Consider the following 18,382-nt stretch of genomic DNA (forward strand, 5'->3'; position numbering starts at 1 on the left):
TCTTCCTACCTGTTTTTACTGGTGACGTAAAGATTGAACCTGGAATTTTTAATGCAAAAAGACATGTATCCTGCCGTTGTGCTTTGCCCCACGTGACTGCTGCTTATATATGGCTGCCTGTGTTGAAAAAAAAAGTACCTGTGGATTAATGTTCAGAAAACAGGAAAAGAAGTAGGTGATGCTTTTTATCGTAATTGTTTAGTCAGATACAGAATAATTTATTAAAAGTATTTGTTCTCACTACCTCCTAGCTGGTTACAACAATTTGGAAGTTGCTGAGTACTTATTACAGCATGGCGCTGATGTAAATGCACAGGACAAAGGAGGTTTAATTCCTTTACATAATGCAGCATCCTATGGGGTAAGTAGTTTGATTGTTCATTGCAAACCTTTTAAAATTATACATCAGTTTTAAAAGATCCAGTGTGGGTCTCTTAAACCTTTCCGGCACTGCAGTTTCAAGGCTTTTTCCTATTTGCATATATGGATAGAAATTGCTTCCATCATGATTGCTACAAAAACAAAGCAATATAACAATGTGTCCCATCAGTAAATTTCTGAAAGATTCAAAAAATCTCTTCATGTTTTAATTATCGTTATTCTTTTTCTCCTTCAGTTTAGAATAGTTTATACTATGGGAAGTCTCTACTTAAACTAATGATTTAGCATGAAAATATAGAGTAACTGTTTTGTTTCCATTTTGCGACTCTGAGAATCAAACTATGAGTTTGCTAATAGAATGAAGGAAATATTCTAGTGAAATCTCACCTATGAGCACAAATTTTGTTCTGTTTGTTTTCAGCGGGATGATCGCTAGTCAAAATTGCAGCAATTCCATTGTTTTTGCATTGTATTATTTCACCGATACATTGAGATTTTATGTGCAATGAAATCTATGATTATTTCAGTATAAAGAGCAGAACATCTTTATGGACATTAGTATAATGTTGAGGTCCAAGTGGTGAACTAGGACTGACAGAATTGAAGTACAAAGACCCATTCAGAGATACCCATCATCTTTGTTGGTCCCCGGATGACTTTAAGCAAGTCAGTATTTGTAAGCTTCATCTCCTTATAGAATTATAATGAATGCAAAAATGACCAAGATAATCACATACATAGCCTTGGTATCATTAAAGAAATGGCAGAATTGGGCTTTTCTACCTGAAGGAATGTTATATGTCCCAATGAATTCATATTCAGTCATTTCCATAGTAACATGGAGTTAATCATAAATTGGTGGGACAACAAATAGACAAAATAATAGAAAAGGAAGAAGCTAAAGTGCTCTAGGATTTTAGAATTCAAATAGACAATCACTTTCCACTAATCACTCCAGACTTAACAATTGTTGGTAAGAATGACAAAAAAAGTCTGGATATTGGATGTGGTAATACATGGAGACAGCAGACAACAAAAAGACCTGTAAATGGATGTAGAACAACTGTGGTAAAATAATGCAAAGATAATACCAATGGTGACAAGTGCCTTGGGTGCAATCCCAAAACATCTGCAACATCACTTGAACACCATCAGCATTGACAAAATTACCATCAGTCAATTCCAAAAGGCAGCTTTACTTGGAACAGCTTATATCTTTTGATGATGCCTCTAACAGGCTAGAAAGTGGGAGACTGAGAGTACCTGAATGAAAGCCAGTTGGATGATTTTGGACCAGTTACTCTCTTCAGCCTAACCCACCTCACAGGGTTGTTGTGGGGAAAATAGGAAGATGTGTTAGATGTGTTTGTAAAAATAATAAAGGCGGGATGCAAATACCGCATTTTTCGCTCCATAGGATGTACTGCCCCCCCCCCCCCAAGTGAGTGGCAATGTTTGTGCGTCTGTGCTGGTCCTTTGGTGAATAGCAGCCAGGGTGCGGCGGTGGGGTCCTTTTTCAGTGCTTGAACCCCACCTCTTCTGTCTTTGTCATTGTCCACCTCTTCTGACTCTTTTCCTCAGTGCAGGAATTAATAGGCAGAGCTGGCACATGAGAGGACACCTATCTCTGGTCCTCTCAGGCTCTGCCTGATTTTTTTTCTTGTTTTCCTCCTCTAAATCTAGGTGCATCTATGGTCAGGTGATTCTTATAATCAGGCAGAGTGTGAAAAATATGGTAAATAAAATAAAAACTACCAAACAGCACAGATCAATCTTAGTTCCTAGGGATGGTCTCAGTAGGTGAATAAAAATGCCAAATTCAGTATAATCCAGCTGGTTGTGACCAATCATAATATGAAATGTTCCTCATAATAATATGAAACAAACATTGTGTTAAGTGTGGTGTGTTTTAAACTTTCTGATATATCTATAGGCAAAAAAAATACAGGTGAAAGTCCAAAAAATTAGATCTGAGGTTAGCTGTCTCAGTTCTCCTCTACTCCCATCCCTGACATTCTGAGATTAAAGTGACCAGACTGTAGTGGACCTGACGAAAACCAGTTGAAAAAGAAAAGCATTGCTAGTAGTATGTTACACATAGGCTCTTTGCGATTATGTATTTAGATTTTTCTGATAGAAAAAGGTATTTTTCAGGATTGTAAGCTTCATTCAGTAAGATGTTGAAGTTTTGATGTAGTTAGGTCATCTAGAACTGTCCTCACTTCCCTAACGTTGATCTCAGTAGACTGCGGAAAGATAATTTAGCTGTGCACTTCAGTTTGCTACGGTATAATCAGTCAGAACTAAATTTGTAATTACTAATTTGTTTTTTTTAATTTCAAAGTAATTTGAAAGAGGGGTCTAAAGCATAATAGACTTAAGTAAGTCTACAATTCAGTTTTTCTTCACCGCTTTAGAATACTGCAGAGCTCTGCCAGTGGCAAGGATTTGCTTTTGTGTTTGCTTCAGTATTGCTTTTCTCTATCAGGGTTTGTTTGTTTGTTTTTAACCAAAAGTTCTTGGCCAGGCTGTAGTGTATTCCTTTGTATATTCAAAAGTTGGGAGTATGACTTCAGCAGTCAAGACAAGACATACTCATTATGTGTTGTATGTTTAAAAGGTCTATTTGCAACTAATGTGGTTGCTTTAGAAAATGAAAGGTGGCCTTAACTTATCTTTAAGGACAACTCTTTCATCAAGAGTTCACTTTTTCTACTTGGGGGAAGGATGACAATAAAAACACTATAGCTTTTTTAAAAAATGTCCATGAATCTAGCAAAATAATTCTAGTAAGAAATGGAGGGTGTAAGAATATATGGAAAGAACAACACCACCAGTTTAATTTGACGATCTGAAACTTCACCATCTCAAAGATCCACTTTCCAGCCAAGGTCATTTTTGGTGAAAAGTGGCATTAATTAAAGATTTGTATATTGCACATTAATGTCCTGAACCAAATTATAGGAAAAAAAGTTTTTTTTCCTGAAGATTGCACTATATATAAATGTATTTTATTTTCCAGCATGTAGATGTAGCAGCTTTGCTTATAAAATATAATGCGTGTGTAAATGCTACAGACAAATGGGCTTTCACACCTTTGCATGAAGCAGCCCAGAAAGGAAGGACACAGCTTTGTGCCTTATTATTGGCCCATGGAGCTGATCCTACTCTGAAAAACCAGGAAGGACAAACGTCATTAGACCTAGTCACCGTAAGTGATGGGAATTTTTTGAGAAGTTTGTATTGAGCTTCAGTTGCTGGCTGCTGACCAGGGCATCTGCTGACCAGATTTGAGGGTTTTAAAACATGTAGCTACCGTTTGTGGACTACAAGCTCAAGCAAGGACAGCAACTCCACAAATCTCATTGAAGATGGGCATAAGGAATGTAAGTGTAGGTTTTGCAAGTGCGGGATTACAAAAGCAGTTAGGTGTTTTCAACGTTTAAAACTAATCCGTGACTCCAGAAACCACATTTAAAATACCAGCCATGCTTGGTTTGTTGGAATTTGAGCCATCTATATGTGCTCTTTGTCCAAGATTCATGTTTCCTGGGCTAGATACGACTTGGGAATCATTAAAGATGTGCACAGTCCATTGATCCACGAACTGTATTTTCAAGAGAACGTCAGAATATTCAGTCCCCTTTGGACCATGCTGCTCCTGGGGATTTCAGCAGTTTCTGGAAGTAAATCCAATAAAACCAGAAGCAATTTGAGGTATTCCAGCCGTGGTGTTCTAGTTTGAAACACCATTCCTGCATTACTAAAACCATATGTATGAATAATGTGGCTTTATAGTTTAAATTGTTTTTGCATTAAATTTTAGGAATTAAGTATCTTAAGGCCCATAAATAAGTGTAACGGGTTATTTTTAGGAAGTATTTTAACTGTGAAATGAATTTTTGTTTCAAGATGTAATGTCTTATATCTGTAAGCTGTATATGCCATGAATATACCATGAATAATGTAAATACATTAAGTCCAAAATCAGCCATTCATTGTTATGCCTCAATTGGCACTTTTGTGCATTTAGCTGTATCCTATAAGCATTTAGTGATTTTAAATTGCTATCCTACAACTGAGTACTCAGAAATATGTTCCTCTGAATTCAGCAAGGCACTCTCCCAGGTAAGTGAGTATAGGATTGTAGGTTATAAGTGCAGCATTTTAATCTTTAAGCCTGTGAGAAGTAGATTAGAAAGCAAGAGAGTGATTGTGTTCAAGTTGGTAACAGGAAATAGATTTTAATCATACCTTAAACAGTTAGAACTAAAATTTAAGTATGATACAGTCTTGGCATCGTAGTTACCTTACTCAAGGAACCTCTGGGCAGAGAATCTGAAATGACATTGTAAGTAACAAAAAGAAAATTAGAGTAATTGAAGTAAAGCACTGTTTATCTAACCTTATAATTTACTTGTATGTACTTGTGTCTATTTTAACACAATGTTAATTTTTTTAAAAATTTCCAGGCAGATGATGTTAGTGCACTCTTGGCAGCTGCCATGCCGCTTTCTGCCTTGCCATCTTGTTATAAGCCTCAGGTTATAAATGTGTCTCAGAATCCAGGAACATCAGCTGATGCACTTTCTTCCATTCCATCCAGTCCATCTAATTTGTCAGCTGCCAGTAGTCTGGACAGCTTGTCTGGTAGCTTTTCTGAACTCTCAGTTGTTAATACAAGCGGTGCTGAAGGAGCTTCTAGTTTGGAAAAGAAAGAAGGTGAGCCTGGAATTTTCTACTGGGTCAGCTTTGAGTTGCTAAACAAAAGGCAGTTTACTTATGCATTAAGGCTTACATCTAATGATGATATGTCTAAAGCTATGTTTTTCCATCATAGCTTCATATTTGGCATAATTTTAATACAGAATCATAGAATTGGAAGGGACAACCACTTGCTCTGTGCAAGAATCCAAATTAAAGCATATTTAAGTGATCACTTAAATAACCATCTGTGGGTTAAATGTATCTACTTGAAGCTTACACAAGAGGGCAGCCATGAAACTGATTTATACAGTTTCTAATATTTGAAAATTTGGGGAGTTTTTCTTGGGAAAAAAATAGCATCACAAAAGTAACTAATTGTGGACTTCAACATGTTATATTTACGGTAGGATTTCCTATGGAATCCTACATTCTACCAAAAATGTTTTTTAAACTTGTTCAATGTATATATTAGTCAAGATAAGATTTAAGAAGATCCTAACATTATTTAATTTGGCTAAATAGAATTTTAAGTGGTCAATTTGTACTTTAAAAGTATATTTCAATGTGGTAGTTTTATGAAAATATTGCACTGGATATTCTTGTAGAGAATGATGTGAACACCTGCCTGTAGCCTGATAGAATAATTTCAGTTCAATTTATATGTAGCTAATAATTTTTCATATTTAGTTCTCAATGTAGATTTCAGCATCAATCAATTTGTGAGAAATCTTGGACTTGAACATTTGATTGACATACTTGAAAGAGAGCAGGTAAGTAACTGTCTTAGTTTGAAAACCAAGTAAACAATAAATTTCAATGGAAACAGTTGCAAAATCATTGATTTAAATTTTAGCTTGGGAGAATGTTCAAAACCAGGATTTAGATTTGGAGATTGATTATATCTTGAGTTTCAAACAGCTAAGTTAAAATACTAATCAATACAAACCAGCTTTCCCTCTTTCATTTCTATAGTTCTCTAAAATATTTCTTAAACTAATGTAAGATACATTTTAGAGAATTGATTTTGTCTGCAGATTATTTTTTCTAGACTTCAGGAAATATGATATGAACACTGATTTACCTATATTAATTAATAATTACACCAATAATTCAGCGTTACAGTTGTACTAAACATGAAAGCATTTTTAACAAAGCATACATATCTGAGTTTTGGTTGTGTAGCTACAAACCTTGTATGGTTTGTTGCATCTTAACAAAGCCTTTGTATGAAAGATTTGAAATGTGTAGTAATACTTCATTTCCTAACATCTTGAATTATTTGATTTTAATTAAATTTACTTGTATTTTAAACAGAAGTATTAAAAAATTAGTGATAACAATAGTAAAATAATAAGAGAAGTATCTCTTCAAGCAGTGAGCTGTCACATATTTTCTTAATTACATTTTAAAGAAAAAAGTGTTAAGATTTATTTTCAAATGTAGAATATATTTCAGTGGTTAAGAAAAACTTTAAGAAATTGGGATCTGATCATTCTTTTGGATAATATAGGTTTTCTTAAAGTTGAATCAGACGGAGGTTTTGTTATTAGCATGGCATAACTATTTCACTCTTGTTTCTAAGCATTAAGTATCAATATGGCTTCTAAGAAAACAATCACTATTGGTTGAAATGCAAAAACCTGACCATACCTTTTTGGCAATCTATTGAATTCTTATGAAGAAAACTAATAATTTTAATATTTAATAATTCCTTTTCTTTGCAGATAACATTGGATGTACTTGTTGAAATGGGGCACAGAGAATTAAAGGAAATTGGAATTAATGCTTATGGTCATAGACATAAAATAATAAAAGGAGTTGAGAGGCTGATCTCTGGACAGCAAGGTATGTTATAATTAAAATATTCAAGCTACATTTTATGCATTTGTGTAGTTCAAAATTGTAATGTTGCAGTTTTCATATATTTTAGTCACCAAAAAACGTGAATCAGTCAGTATGTCTAAAATGTACTCAAGATGCATTACTAATGTTGTCATTTCTCTTAGGTCTTAATTCATATCTAACATTGAATACTTCGGGTAGTGGGACAATCCTTATAGATCTCTCTCCTGATGATAAAGAGTTTCAGTCAGTGGAGGATGAGGTATATTATTGATGTATATCCTTAACTATTTAAATATTACATCTACTGTGTTTCTCACAAAATAAGGCCAGGCCTTATTTTTTTTTTTGACCTCCAAAAAAACGGCTAGGCCATCTTTTCGGGGGTAACTTAATTTCCTCCCCCACCTAGAGCGGCCCATATGCATGTACCTCTCCACGAGGTCAAGTGTCTTTCGGGCGATGGAAGGTCCCCAAGGGCAGTCACCAGCCACTTCAATCAGCCAGTAGAAGCGGCCTCGCGGCAAGGGGAGTGTGTGTGTGCATGCTTACCCCAAGGCTGCTTCTACCGGCCGATTGAAGTGGCTGGTGACTGCCCTTGGGGACCTTCCATCGTCCGAAAGACACTGCCTAATGGTGAGGGGAAAAGGGCAGCCACGCCTCATCCCGAAGCAGCTGGGGACTCTGCCTTCAAGGGAGCTTTTGTCAGCTGATAGAAGCAGTCTCGCGGCGAGGGGAGTGTGCGTGTGCACTTGCCCCGAGGCCGCTTCTACCGGCCGATCGAAGTGGCTGGTGACTGCGCTTCAGGAGCTTCCATCACCCGAAAGACACTGCCTAATGGCGAGGGGACACGGGCAGCCATGCCTCGCCCCAAAGCAGTTGGGGACTCTGCCTTTGGGGAGCTTCTATCGGCTGATGTTCTATCGGTAGGTCGGGGTATTCTAGCCTAGGCTACCTGCAGGGCACTCCTAAAGGCAAGTTTTCTCCCCATCCCCCTGCCCTTCCCCCCATTTCTCTTCACCTCATGCAGTTCTAATGAACGATGTGAGAAATGGCGGGGAGACGCATGTATTAAATAGGCCTAAATTTTTGGAGTGGGACTTAATTTCACCTCATGCCTAGAAATCATGCTGGGCCTTCCTATTGGTGGAGGCCGTGTTGTTGGAGAAACACAGTAGCATTAGTTAAAACTATTGCTATGAAATACAATAAATGTAACTCTAATTTTCCTGGCGTGACAGATTCAGCAATTAACACTGACTTCTTTGGGAACAACTAAGCATAATTTCATATTGTTGTTTTCTACTCTTCAAACCCAAGGGAAATTTACAATGTACTGTAATCATAATTGTGGCAGTAGTAAATTATCTTTTGAGAGAGCCAGTTTGGTATAGTGGCTAAGGTACCCAGCTAGAAACCAGAAGACTTAAGAATAAAACAAGATTGAACAGAAAAAAATAATCTTTTGAAATAGATTATAATAAGCAGTACTTGTGACTCTCCAAAGAATTAATTGAAATGAGGACTAATGTAAATTTCATCTAACAACTACCTGCTTCAAATGAGATTATATGAATCTGTGTTTGAGATTCTACCAAATAAGCCAATGCCAATTTACATAACTCTGATAGAAATCACTGATCAATTATGAGCAAATTATTTCCAGACAAAATTCAGCTGATTTAAATTAAAGTGTTTTGATTTAGATTTTATTTATATGTTTATCTGTGTACATTTTAATATTAAGATGCAAAGCACAGTACGAGAACACAGAGATGGTGGCCATGCTGGTGGAATTTTCAACAGATACAATATCTTAAAGGTAATTGTGTAGGTAACTCTGGTACTCTTCTCTTAAGTGAATAATTAATTTTAAAAGCTGAAAGGGGCTAGTAGTGACTTCTAAATAATGCATTATTTTAAAAGAAATTTGGGATTTGGAATCTTTGTCTTCAGCTAATTGATAACAGTGATTGGCATTCTCGTTGAAGCTATTCTGCCGTATTGATGGTTTTTTTCTTAACATTATTATTTACTTATTATAATTATATTTGAATTTGTGGTTTTAACTTTATGTATGCCCTCATTCTATCACTATAATTCCTGAAAAATATAAACATCAGTTCAAATGCAAATAATAGGTACTTCAAAATGGGTTGTCCTCAACTTAGGACCAGTCACTTAGTGTCCATTTTACATTATGACTGACCCCCAAAAGCTACTTACAGCTTTGTTTTGAAATTACAACGTGCCCCCAAGGTCACAAGACTGCAGTTTGGGCAACCAATCATAAGTTAAGGACTGTCTAGCATGTCCTTTTATATTGCCCTATGTATAACGCAGGCAGATTTAAGTTACTGTCTCTCCTTGAAACAGACCCTTCTAGACCCAATGTTAGTAATTTGTTCTTATATTGTCTAGGGGATGGCTCCTCATATATCACTTCTTTGGTTTCCAAAAAATTTAAGAGTGGTAACCATCACAGGAGAACTCTGTAATTCCCCTTAGTCAAGTTTTTGGTGACCAATTGTTCATGATTAATTTTCCCATGTTCTTCTTTTGTTGTGTTTTGGTCTGTGACCGCAAATAAAGTATTATATATATATAAGGTTTTAGATTATCAAGAATTCTATAAAAAGAAACTTTATCTTACCAGTGTGGATTTATTTTAGGAAGAATCATTATCTGTTTATTCCATGTTAATTGTATAGTGCAATTGCTATCGGAAAGTATGAAAGAACATTGTCTGAAATTGTGGACTTTTTCCCCTCTAGATACAAAAAGTATGTAACAAAAAACTCTGGGAAAGATACACTCATAGGAGGAAAGAGGTTTCTGAAGAGAATCATAATCATGCTAATGAAAGGATGTTGTTCCATGGTATTTCATTTTGTCTAAACGTTATATTGCATTTCTTCAGATGATTTCAGTTCAGTTCATTGTTAGAAATTCTGATCACTATATACTGTATATGTTCTCTGTTGACTTTTAACCTAATAATTGATTAATTGGTATAGTAAAAGAGTTCCTGTGCAATTCAATCAAAATCCTATTAGTGAATTTCCAGAGTATGTAATTGATAAATACATGTCACATACATGAGCCATGGTGGCACAGTAGTTAGAGTGCAGTACTGCAGGCTACTTCTGATTGCAATTTGCCAGTTCCAATTTCACCAGGCTCAAGGTTGACTCAGCCTTCCATCCTTCTGAGGTGGGTAAAATGAGGACCCAAATTGTCGGGAACAATATGCTGACTCTGTAAACTGCTTACAGAGGGCTGTAAAGCACTATAAAGCGGTATATAAGTCTAAATGCTATTGCTATTGATTCAAAAAAGGCACAATCAGACCCACACCTTCAAACTAGCTATTTTATTGTTCCCTGCCTCAGATAAGGCTCAGGCATTGTGGGATGTGTGTGGGGAAAGTTGTGGTCAGACCTTGCCTTATTGTGTTTACATAACAAATCCAGGCTAATTCCCTGATTAACCCTTCTATCTGACTTGGACAATTACTCTCCAACAATATAATAATATATATTTTATCTCAAAGCAATTAGATTATGATGGGCATTTCCAGTGTCTGCAACTGCCCTACATAAAACTGAATGTTTAGTGATTGGGTATGCCTAATTTAGAGTCAGGTTCTGTAGTACAGTGATAGATTTACAGATCTCAAACCAAACTTGTCTCTGATGCTCTAAATCAGCACTGGTTAAGGAATATGTAGATTAGGCTTCATATCAGAATTGGTTGTAGCCCAATTAGATGTCTTATTCCATACCAGAATCCTTATCAGATTCTACCCCACCCCACCCTCCCAATATTTAATTCAGTCACAATTCTTTTCTGGTTCTAGTATGTTTTTCTGCATAAGTGGCAGAAACTGTATGTATAAATATGGGAAAATACTTCCATTCGAAGAATATAAAAACCACTTTCTGTTTTATTTTCAGGCTCTCCTTTTGTGAATGCAATTATTCACAAAGGCTTTGATGAGAGGCATGCATACATTGGAGGAATGTTTGGAGCAGGAATTTATTTTGCTGAAAATTCTTCCAAAAGCAACCAGTATGTCTATGGTATTGGTGGAGGCACAGGTTGCCCCATTCACAAAGACAGGTCTTGTTACATCTGCCATAGGTAAGTTATGTTTATTTTTATAGCTACATGCTCCTTATTGGCACACAGATTTCAGTGGGTCTAAACAAATTTTATTTTATTTTATAGCCAGGCACCACCAATTCTCTACCTGTGTGTTTGGTTTCTCCTGTTGTTTTATGAGAAGCCAAACCCACAGTATAGAATAGGCGATGCCTGGCTCAACAGTAGTTGTTGTATGAGGGATCTAGGTGTTAGTGAACAACCACTTAATGAGGTAGCAACATGCTATGGCTGCCAAAAAAGCCAATGCAACCCCAGGTTCCATCAACCTGGGATCAAGGATAGTATCAAGATTACATGAAGTGTTCTTTATACTGCACTGGTATGACTACACTTGGAATACTGCATCAGTTTTGTATTACCATGATACAAAAAAGATACTGAGACTGTGTATTCTAACAAACAAAAAAGGACTAGGGGCGACATGATAGCAGTCTTCCAACATTTGTGGGGCTGTCAGAGAGAAGAGGAGTCAACTATTCTCCAAAGTACCTTGGGGCAAGCAAGAACAAACAAACGGAAGATTAATAAAGAGAGACCCAACTTAGAATTAAGGGGAATTTTCCTGGCAGTCAGAACAATTAACGGATGACACAAGTTGCCTCCAGAAGTTGTGTGTTCCCCTTCCCTGCAGGTTTTCAAGAACAATGTCTCTGCTATAGGGTTAGTTGAATGGAAAAAGAAAGGCAACATTTTAATAGATTAAAATAATGTTTGGATTGTACTCAGGATCTTTATTACATAATCCTGTATTCAGGGTTACTTTTCTCACTAGATTTGTTTTTTACACATTTACTAATGAAATGCTTCTCTTGTTTAATATAGGCAGTTGCTTTTTTGCCGAGTAACTTTGGGCAAATCATTCCTACAGTTTAGTGCCATGAAAATGGCTCATTCTCCACCAGGACACCATTCAGTTACTGGACGACCTAGTGTGAATGGGCTAGCTTTAGCCGAATATGTCATCTACAGAGGAGAACAGGTAGTGTATTTACCGTTTATTTTGTAAATATTAGAATGTAAAATATTCATGACATAGAAACAGAATATTATGAAGCAGCCTCCCTTTGAAACATGTCAAAAGTCTGGATCCTGGATGTTGTATTAATGAGTCAACAAATTTCACATATCTAATAAGCACATGTTTTCCTTAAATGTATGAAAATCTATTCGTAACTCTTTTTTATTTAGCTTAGTTCAGCAAAAAAAAAAGTATAGCATATTTTTTGGGGTGTCCAGGATTTTGTCTGTTAGCAGTAACATGCCTTTTAAAAAATGAAATGGGAGTGTGTACATGTTATAAACCAAAGTACAGATACTTTTAGAATTTCTCTGGGTCCCACGGGTGTTTTTAGAAAATAAAAATTATGGCCAGTAGTTCATTTATAAATGTTACCACAAAAGATAAGTTGGGGTTTTAATGCATTACCTTTTCTTATAAACCACTGAGAGCCTACCTAGAGTATAGAAATCTTGCTATAGCAAAGAACAGGGCTGTCAAACTCGCGGGCTGGATGTGTCACGCACTGGCCACACCCACACCTGGTTTTGAGAAGGGGAAAAAAGACACGATACGTCATGTGATGATGCCGTTTGACACCCCTGGTATAGAAATAGCATAGAAATCTTTGTAATAAATACAATAAACTGGGGGCATTGATAAAAAATTGGGGAAATACTTTAATTATTTGCAGATATTCCTGATGGTAGTCATTTTGACCATGGGCAGCTCCCTTTCTTGGTAGCCTTTGTGTGTGTGTGTGTGTGTGTGTGTGTGTGTGTACAATTTTCACTTGCTATAAATAGTTTTTTCCACCATCTGTAATTACATTTTTAAAATGTGAGGAAATGATAATCCCATTTTTATCTTTCAGGCCTATCCAGAATATTTGATTACCTACCAGATTGTAAAGCCTGAAATTGCCACAGAAGCTTGAAACTCCAGCTATTTTACAAAGGTCAAATTTAGCAGTAATCTTAATTGCTAATATATACACATATATATCCTTCCTTCCCCTCTTCCCCATCTTGGTGGTAGAAAATGTGAATAAAATCTAACATTTTTGACAGATGAAGCTTTAATAACTGTAAAGTACGTTTTCTAAAAATTCAGAAACTTTTTCAGCACTTTAACAGATCTCATTCCAGGTGATGCTAGTTTGTCTGTACTAAATTATAAAACAGATATTAACTTGAACTTTGTTTTCTATTTGCCATTTCAGTGCAATCTAACAAATTGTTGCTATACAGGAACTCATTTTATTAAAACTGTGTTCTTTAAAACACTACATTTACACAGAGAACGATTGCATTTGTAAAACTGTAAATAAGATATTTTCTACTAGCCTGATATTTATTTGCATTGTATTTGTAAAATAAGTGTTTCAAAACTGTAGTACATGGAAAACATATAAACTTCACATCCTCATCTGCATTTCATCACAAACAACTGTGAAAAGACCACCTTCGAGTCTTGCAAATTAAGCAGCAGCAGCATTCATTTGGCTTTTCTTCAGTTAGTTAAGTTTAATGGAGGAAAATGTATTCCAGTAGATTGTTCCTAAATTGTGCATATTCCTGAGGAATTTAGTAAACATTCCACTTGCTCATCACATTGATCATTACTTAAGATATCTTTTGGACAGGGATAAGTTAGCTAATGATTTGTCTAATGTAGGAAAACTTTTGATTAACATTAAAACAGGGTATTTAAGAATGAACAAGCATATGTTCCTGATTTCTGTTTAGATGTAATGGCACTATAAAATCAAAATGAATCTTTTGCATGTGGGACAAAGGTGGAAAAGGGGTACCCATGCCTTTCAAAACACTGAAAACTTTTTCACACGCCCTCTTCTAAAATGTAGTTTCCTTATTCCTTTAGTTCAGGCAAGGTATTTTTCGTCTTACAGGTTCACCTGTAATATATATGTATATATAATTCCAAATTTTTATCCATTGATCCAATTTTAAATGAGCAATTAATTGCAGTTTTTCAACCTTTAAGACAATGTCCCAATGTACATTACGTTTTTTTAAAAAAAAAATACCAAGAGTGCTTAAATTGTCTGGTTCATATGGTATCTTAGATTTGAGTCTTAAATAATTGCTGTGCACGTGAAGTCAGTGCATGGATGGTTTATAAAATCATGTGAAAAATATAGTAAACATTACTTCATTATGGTCACTGCTGGATAAAGGACAGTTCAGTTAAATAAAAGAGGTCTTTGCACTGCATGTTTTCTATTCACTAGTTTAGCCAAATACCTGAACAAGTATTCATGCAAACTATGCTAACTATGATTTAAGCATTAAAAACCCTTTTTCATTATTGAAAATATTTCATTCTTTGTGAATGATTATTTAATGTGATGTAAATTATTGTGGTAATGGTAGCATTTTAAATGGTACCATAGGATTGGTTAAAATGTTTTTAATTTTGCATGGCAAACCTATTTTTCAGAAGGCAGATTGTATAATGATTTTGATTGTGTTGAGGTTCAAGCCTCCTGTGCAATTAGAGGTTTATTCATCTTGAAAGTGTCTTACCTGTATTGTATTGCATTCTTCACCATTCAACCCAAATAAACTTCATTCACAAGCTTTTTGGTAGTGTGTATTATGATTGCAAGTTATTAAAATTAGTAAAACTGAGGTATTATTTAAATGCAGTTATTATATTTGTTTCCTGTGATATGGATGTTTTTGACTCTGGCTGTATGTCTAAAATCACCGTGATTTTGGGAGAGTTTCAATTCCAATATCTATTTCTCTCATGCAACACATAATATACTGTTTCTCATGTCTTCATAATATTTTTCTTCTGTATTCTGGCATATATCAGAGTATTTATATATTGTAAGTTTTAAGTAGTATTGATCTATGCATCAGAACAATGCAAATGTCAAGATGGCTTGGAGTTTTAGGATAAAGTCTTTGTTTTATTTTAAATCCACAGAGACCATGTTCAAAAACGAGCAGGGGGGAAAGTATCCAGTTACTACTGTTAGGATATGTGCAGAGTAACCCTTGTATAAAAAGGATATGCACACGGAAAATGGTTTGTGAATAAATATACAGCCACACAGAGTTGAACAAGTTGTGTTAATGTTTACCTGAAGATATAGCATAGTCCAATAAACAGTCCATGTCATACATGTTTTTAACAGTCCAGAAATATCCAGTTATAGTCTTCTTACTGGTTTCATGTCTTTTACAGCAGACAAATAACAAACCATAATACAACAGATAACCTTCAATATCAACAGAATATTAAAATAAACAGGGTTAGTCAGTATCAGTCCATAGTCAGTATCAATAGAGATCATCAGTGAAAAAGAGAATTAAACCATGATCTATAGGTCCCTCTTATGGCAACTTGTAGCATAATTAACCAACCAGAACACAGCATAATACTTTACAGTATTTTTCCTTAAAGCTATAAACATATATATTCGTAGTTTTTATATTGCCAACCCAACTACGTTATTTACATATACATAGCAACTACTATAGTTCAGTTAATATCTAAAGATTAAAATAAGTTGCCTATAAACCTCAAATCACTTGTACAGCTATATGTTTAGGATAGAAATGAGGTAAGGTAAAATAGCTTGACAGGGAAGAAAAGAAAAAGATTAGTGGGAGATTATCTCAGCCAGCAAAATTTGACAGTTACTCTATACCACATTCCTCTAAATACTCAAGCTCTTGTAAGGATCTGTCCTGCCATTCATGATGAAATTCTGTACCACTCCTATTTAAGGGTGAATTGGTTAAAGGATGCTAACCTCAACTCCTGTCATTGTCCCTCCATGTATAGATGGTGAATGCTGCAAGGAAAAGGGGTTAGATGCTTCTGTCACAGTTTTTGTGGAATCAGTGAGCAAAAGAAGCTTCCCGTCCCTAGATTTGCAGTTTTCTAATATTCTCACTATCAGACTCTAGTCCACTTTCAAACATTTGGGGGGAAAAGTTCTGTTCTAAGAGAAACATTGCTTTGTGGTGGTGAGTGGGATATATTTCAGAACAATTTTGAAGTATTCTTCAGCATCCTCTTGTTTAAACTTGGAAGTGATGTATTGGAAGAAGTTTGCAGCTTTTAAAAGTTCTTAATGATGTGCTGTATCTTGATTGACAATGGAATTGGTAGGAGGTTGATTTTCAGTGTTCAAGATGCATAACTGAATAATTGTAAAATGTCTATTTAAAGCATTTTCTTGCACAGCTATATGAGTAAAGCACTAGCTCTTAAACCTTTTAACATGGTCCGTGTGAACTTTAGTTTTTCCTGTCTTTGGCACCCTAGTATTTTCTCAGAATGAGTGCATAGATTAAAGTTCAAGATTCTTGATTTCATTAAGTATGATGCATGGCATCTGATCATACTGCACATATAGTTGAATTAACTTTACCATTAGTGGGACCACAAAGCAAACCTTGTCATGATTTCATTTCAAAATGAAATAGCCTCAAATGAAGACTTCACGCAGTGCCTGATACTTTAAAATTGTGAAGCCAACATCACAGAAGGAATCATTGGTGGGAGCAAAAAAAGTTTTGTTTTTTTGTTTCTGAACAGTCATTTTTTTCAAAGAGAGGTCACTGTAGACAAAATTTCAAAGAAATCTACATGAGTTGGTACAGGAATCTTTTATTATTTTTTTTCATATCTTCATCTTGAATACTGAACAGATGTTGAAAATTCCCACGAAAACATTAGGTTTTAGTTTGCTTGGAATGGAATGATTGCATTTTATAATTATATGCATGTTTGCATTTTACTTGATGGCCCTGGTCTGCTTTCTAATGCTGTTTAAAATGCACCTGGTTAAGGTGTGTTTGAGACTATATTTGATGCCTAAAATGATGGATGTTTTATCAAAGCTTTTTGTTGGCAAATATTTAAAATGTGGCTTCAACAACTAGCTAACATTCAGAGCAATAAAATAATTATGATTTTGGAGAATTATACTTCATGAGAAAATGGTTTTGTGTACTGAAAGCTGTAATAATAAAGCAATTTGGAAAAAAAATAACTTGGTACAAAGTACTGTAGCACCTCATCTGCACCAGGGGGCACCAAATGCCAAAGTCATTAGTTGTGTAGGTTAGTTGTTCCTAATATGCTATATTCTTGCAAATGAATTCCTCAAGTTAAATAACCTTCATTTTGAAAAAGTGGAAATCACAAAACAGATTTGAGATTATTAGTGATAAGCTACAAACTGGTTTGTCATTGTATTATGTGCTGTTTTTCTGATTTGTCTGAGAAATGAAATAAATATTGTTTTAGATTTTTCTGCAGGAAAAGCTGGAGAAAACTTGCTTTATTCTTTATTTATACTTGCTCTTTTATTATTTATACTTGCTTTATTCTTTGAAGGCTTACAGTATATCAAACAAGACTAAAGTATTGGATGTGAAAATTCATGTTATACCTTTTTATTCCTGATGCCAGTGAAAAGCATTTTTAAACTTGATCAGCAGTTGCTAAAATTTTAGCAGTTGCTAAAATCTACAAGGAAAGTATTCCATGTTTCAGTGAAAAAACATAAGAGATCAAATTATGGTGGAAACTTTCCTTCAAAGGAAAATATATGGGATTTTGCAAAGTTTTTGTGTATGTATCAAATAATTCTTTTTAAAGTTACTTGGTAAGGAAAATGGTTAAATACATTTTTTTAAAAAAAATATTCTACTTAATGGCATGGTTTGTTTTGTTACTGGGAAGTGACAATTGAGATGAAATATTGGGAAGTATGGTAAGCTTGCAAAGGGATAGTGATGACTTATGGTCAAAAACATTAAACAGAGTGCATGCATGATAAAATCTGTTCTCAAAAGTGTTCCACAGAATGTACAAAGTCAGTTTTGGGAATTGTTACATAGACCCTTTTAGAAATGCTATAGGGAAGAGAGATGTGTGCCATGTTAGATTCCCATTCCATATTCTAACTAGCATGAATCTTCCACATGAATATGCTTTCTTGTCCTATTCCATGACCCAGGATTCATTTGTAGGGATCCTGTTCATAGAACAGAACAGATCTTCTCATGCAAAGACTGCCCTTGGTCATGTCAGCATTTACTGAATACATGAAGCCATTTATTAAAAAAATAAATATTAAATTGTCCTAGTAGAGATGGCCATTTCTAACAAATGTTGGCTACTCTCAGACTGTAGCATTTTCCTTCAGCTTTAGCATTTCCTTCCCACTCGCCTTGCTCAAGTACAGATTGCAACTTCTAATAGCAGTTTTAAAAAAATAGAAGGCAATGTTTAATA

General features: G+C 35.2%; 1 protein-coding gene across 5 annotated transcripts in view; it reads left to right on the plus strand.

Moving 5' to 3' along the window:
* The window catches only part of TNKS2 (tankyrase 2), a 34,816-nt gene extending 20,119 nt beyond the window's left edge, over positions 1–14,697 (plus strand). For 3 of the 5 annotated variants that reach the window (XM_026710480.2, XM_087932417.1, XM_087932418.1), the window contains 11 exons: positions 252–361; positions 3,404–3,592; positions 4,854–5,103; positions 5,776–5,858; positions 6,813–6,933; positions 7,095–7,192; positions 8,678–8,752; positions 9,705–9,810; positions 10,887–11,073; positions 11,920–12,076; positions 12,969–14,697. In XM_026710480.2, coding sequence (XP_026566265.1) covers positions 252–361; positions 3,404–3,592; positions 4,854–5,103; positions 5,776–5,858; positions 6,813–6,933; positions 7,095–7,192; positions 8,678–8,752; positions 9,705–9,810; positions 10,887–11,073; positions 11,920–12,076; positions 12,969–13,031 — 1,439 coding nt within the window. In that variant the 3' untranslated portion in view covers positions 13,032–14,697. The remainder of the gene's footprint in view (positions 1–251; positions 362–3,403; positions 3,593–4,853; positions 5,104–5,775; positions 5,859–6,812; positions 6,934–7,094; positions 7,193–8,677; positions 8,753–9,704; positions 9,811–10,886; positions 11,074–11,919; positions 12,077–12,968) is intronic. The other 2 variants (XM_026710482.2, XM_087932419.1) reach the window with 1 other exon arrangement.
* Positions 14,698–18,382: the final 3,685 nt, after the last annotated feature.

The sequence above is a fragment of the Pseudonaja textilis genome, chromosome 4 (genome assembly GCF_049901715.1).
Source record: "Pseudonaja textilis isolate UNSWEBS1 chromosome 4, rPseTex1.2, whole genome shotgun sequence".
Classification (NCBI taxonomy): domain Eukaryota; kingdom Metazoa; phylum Chordata; class Lepidosauria; order Squamata; family Elapidae; genus Pseudonaja; species Pseudonaja textilis.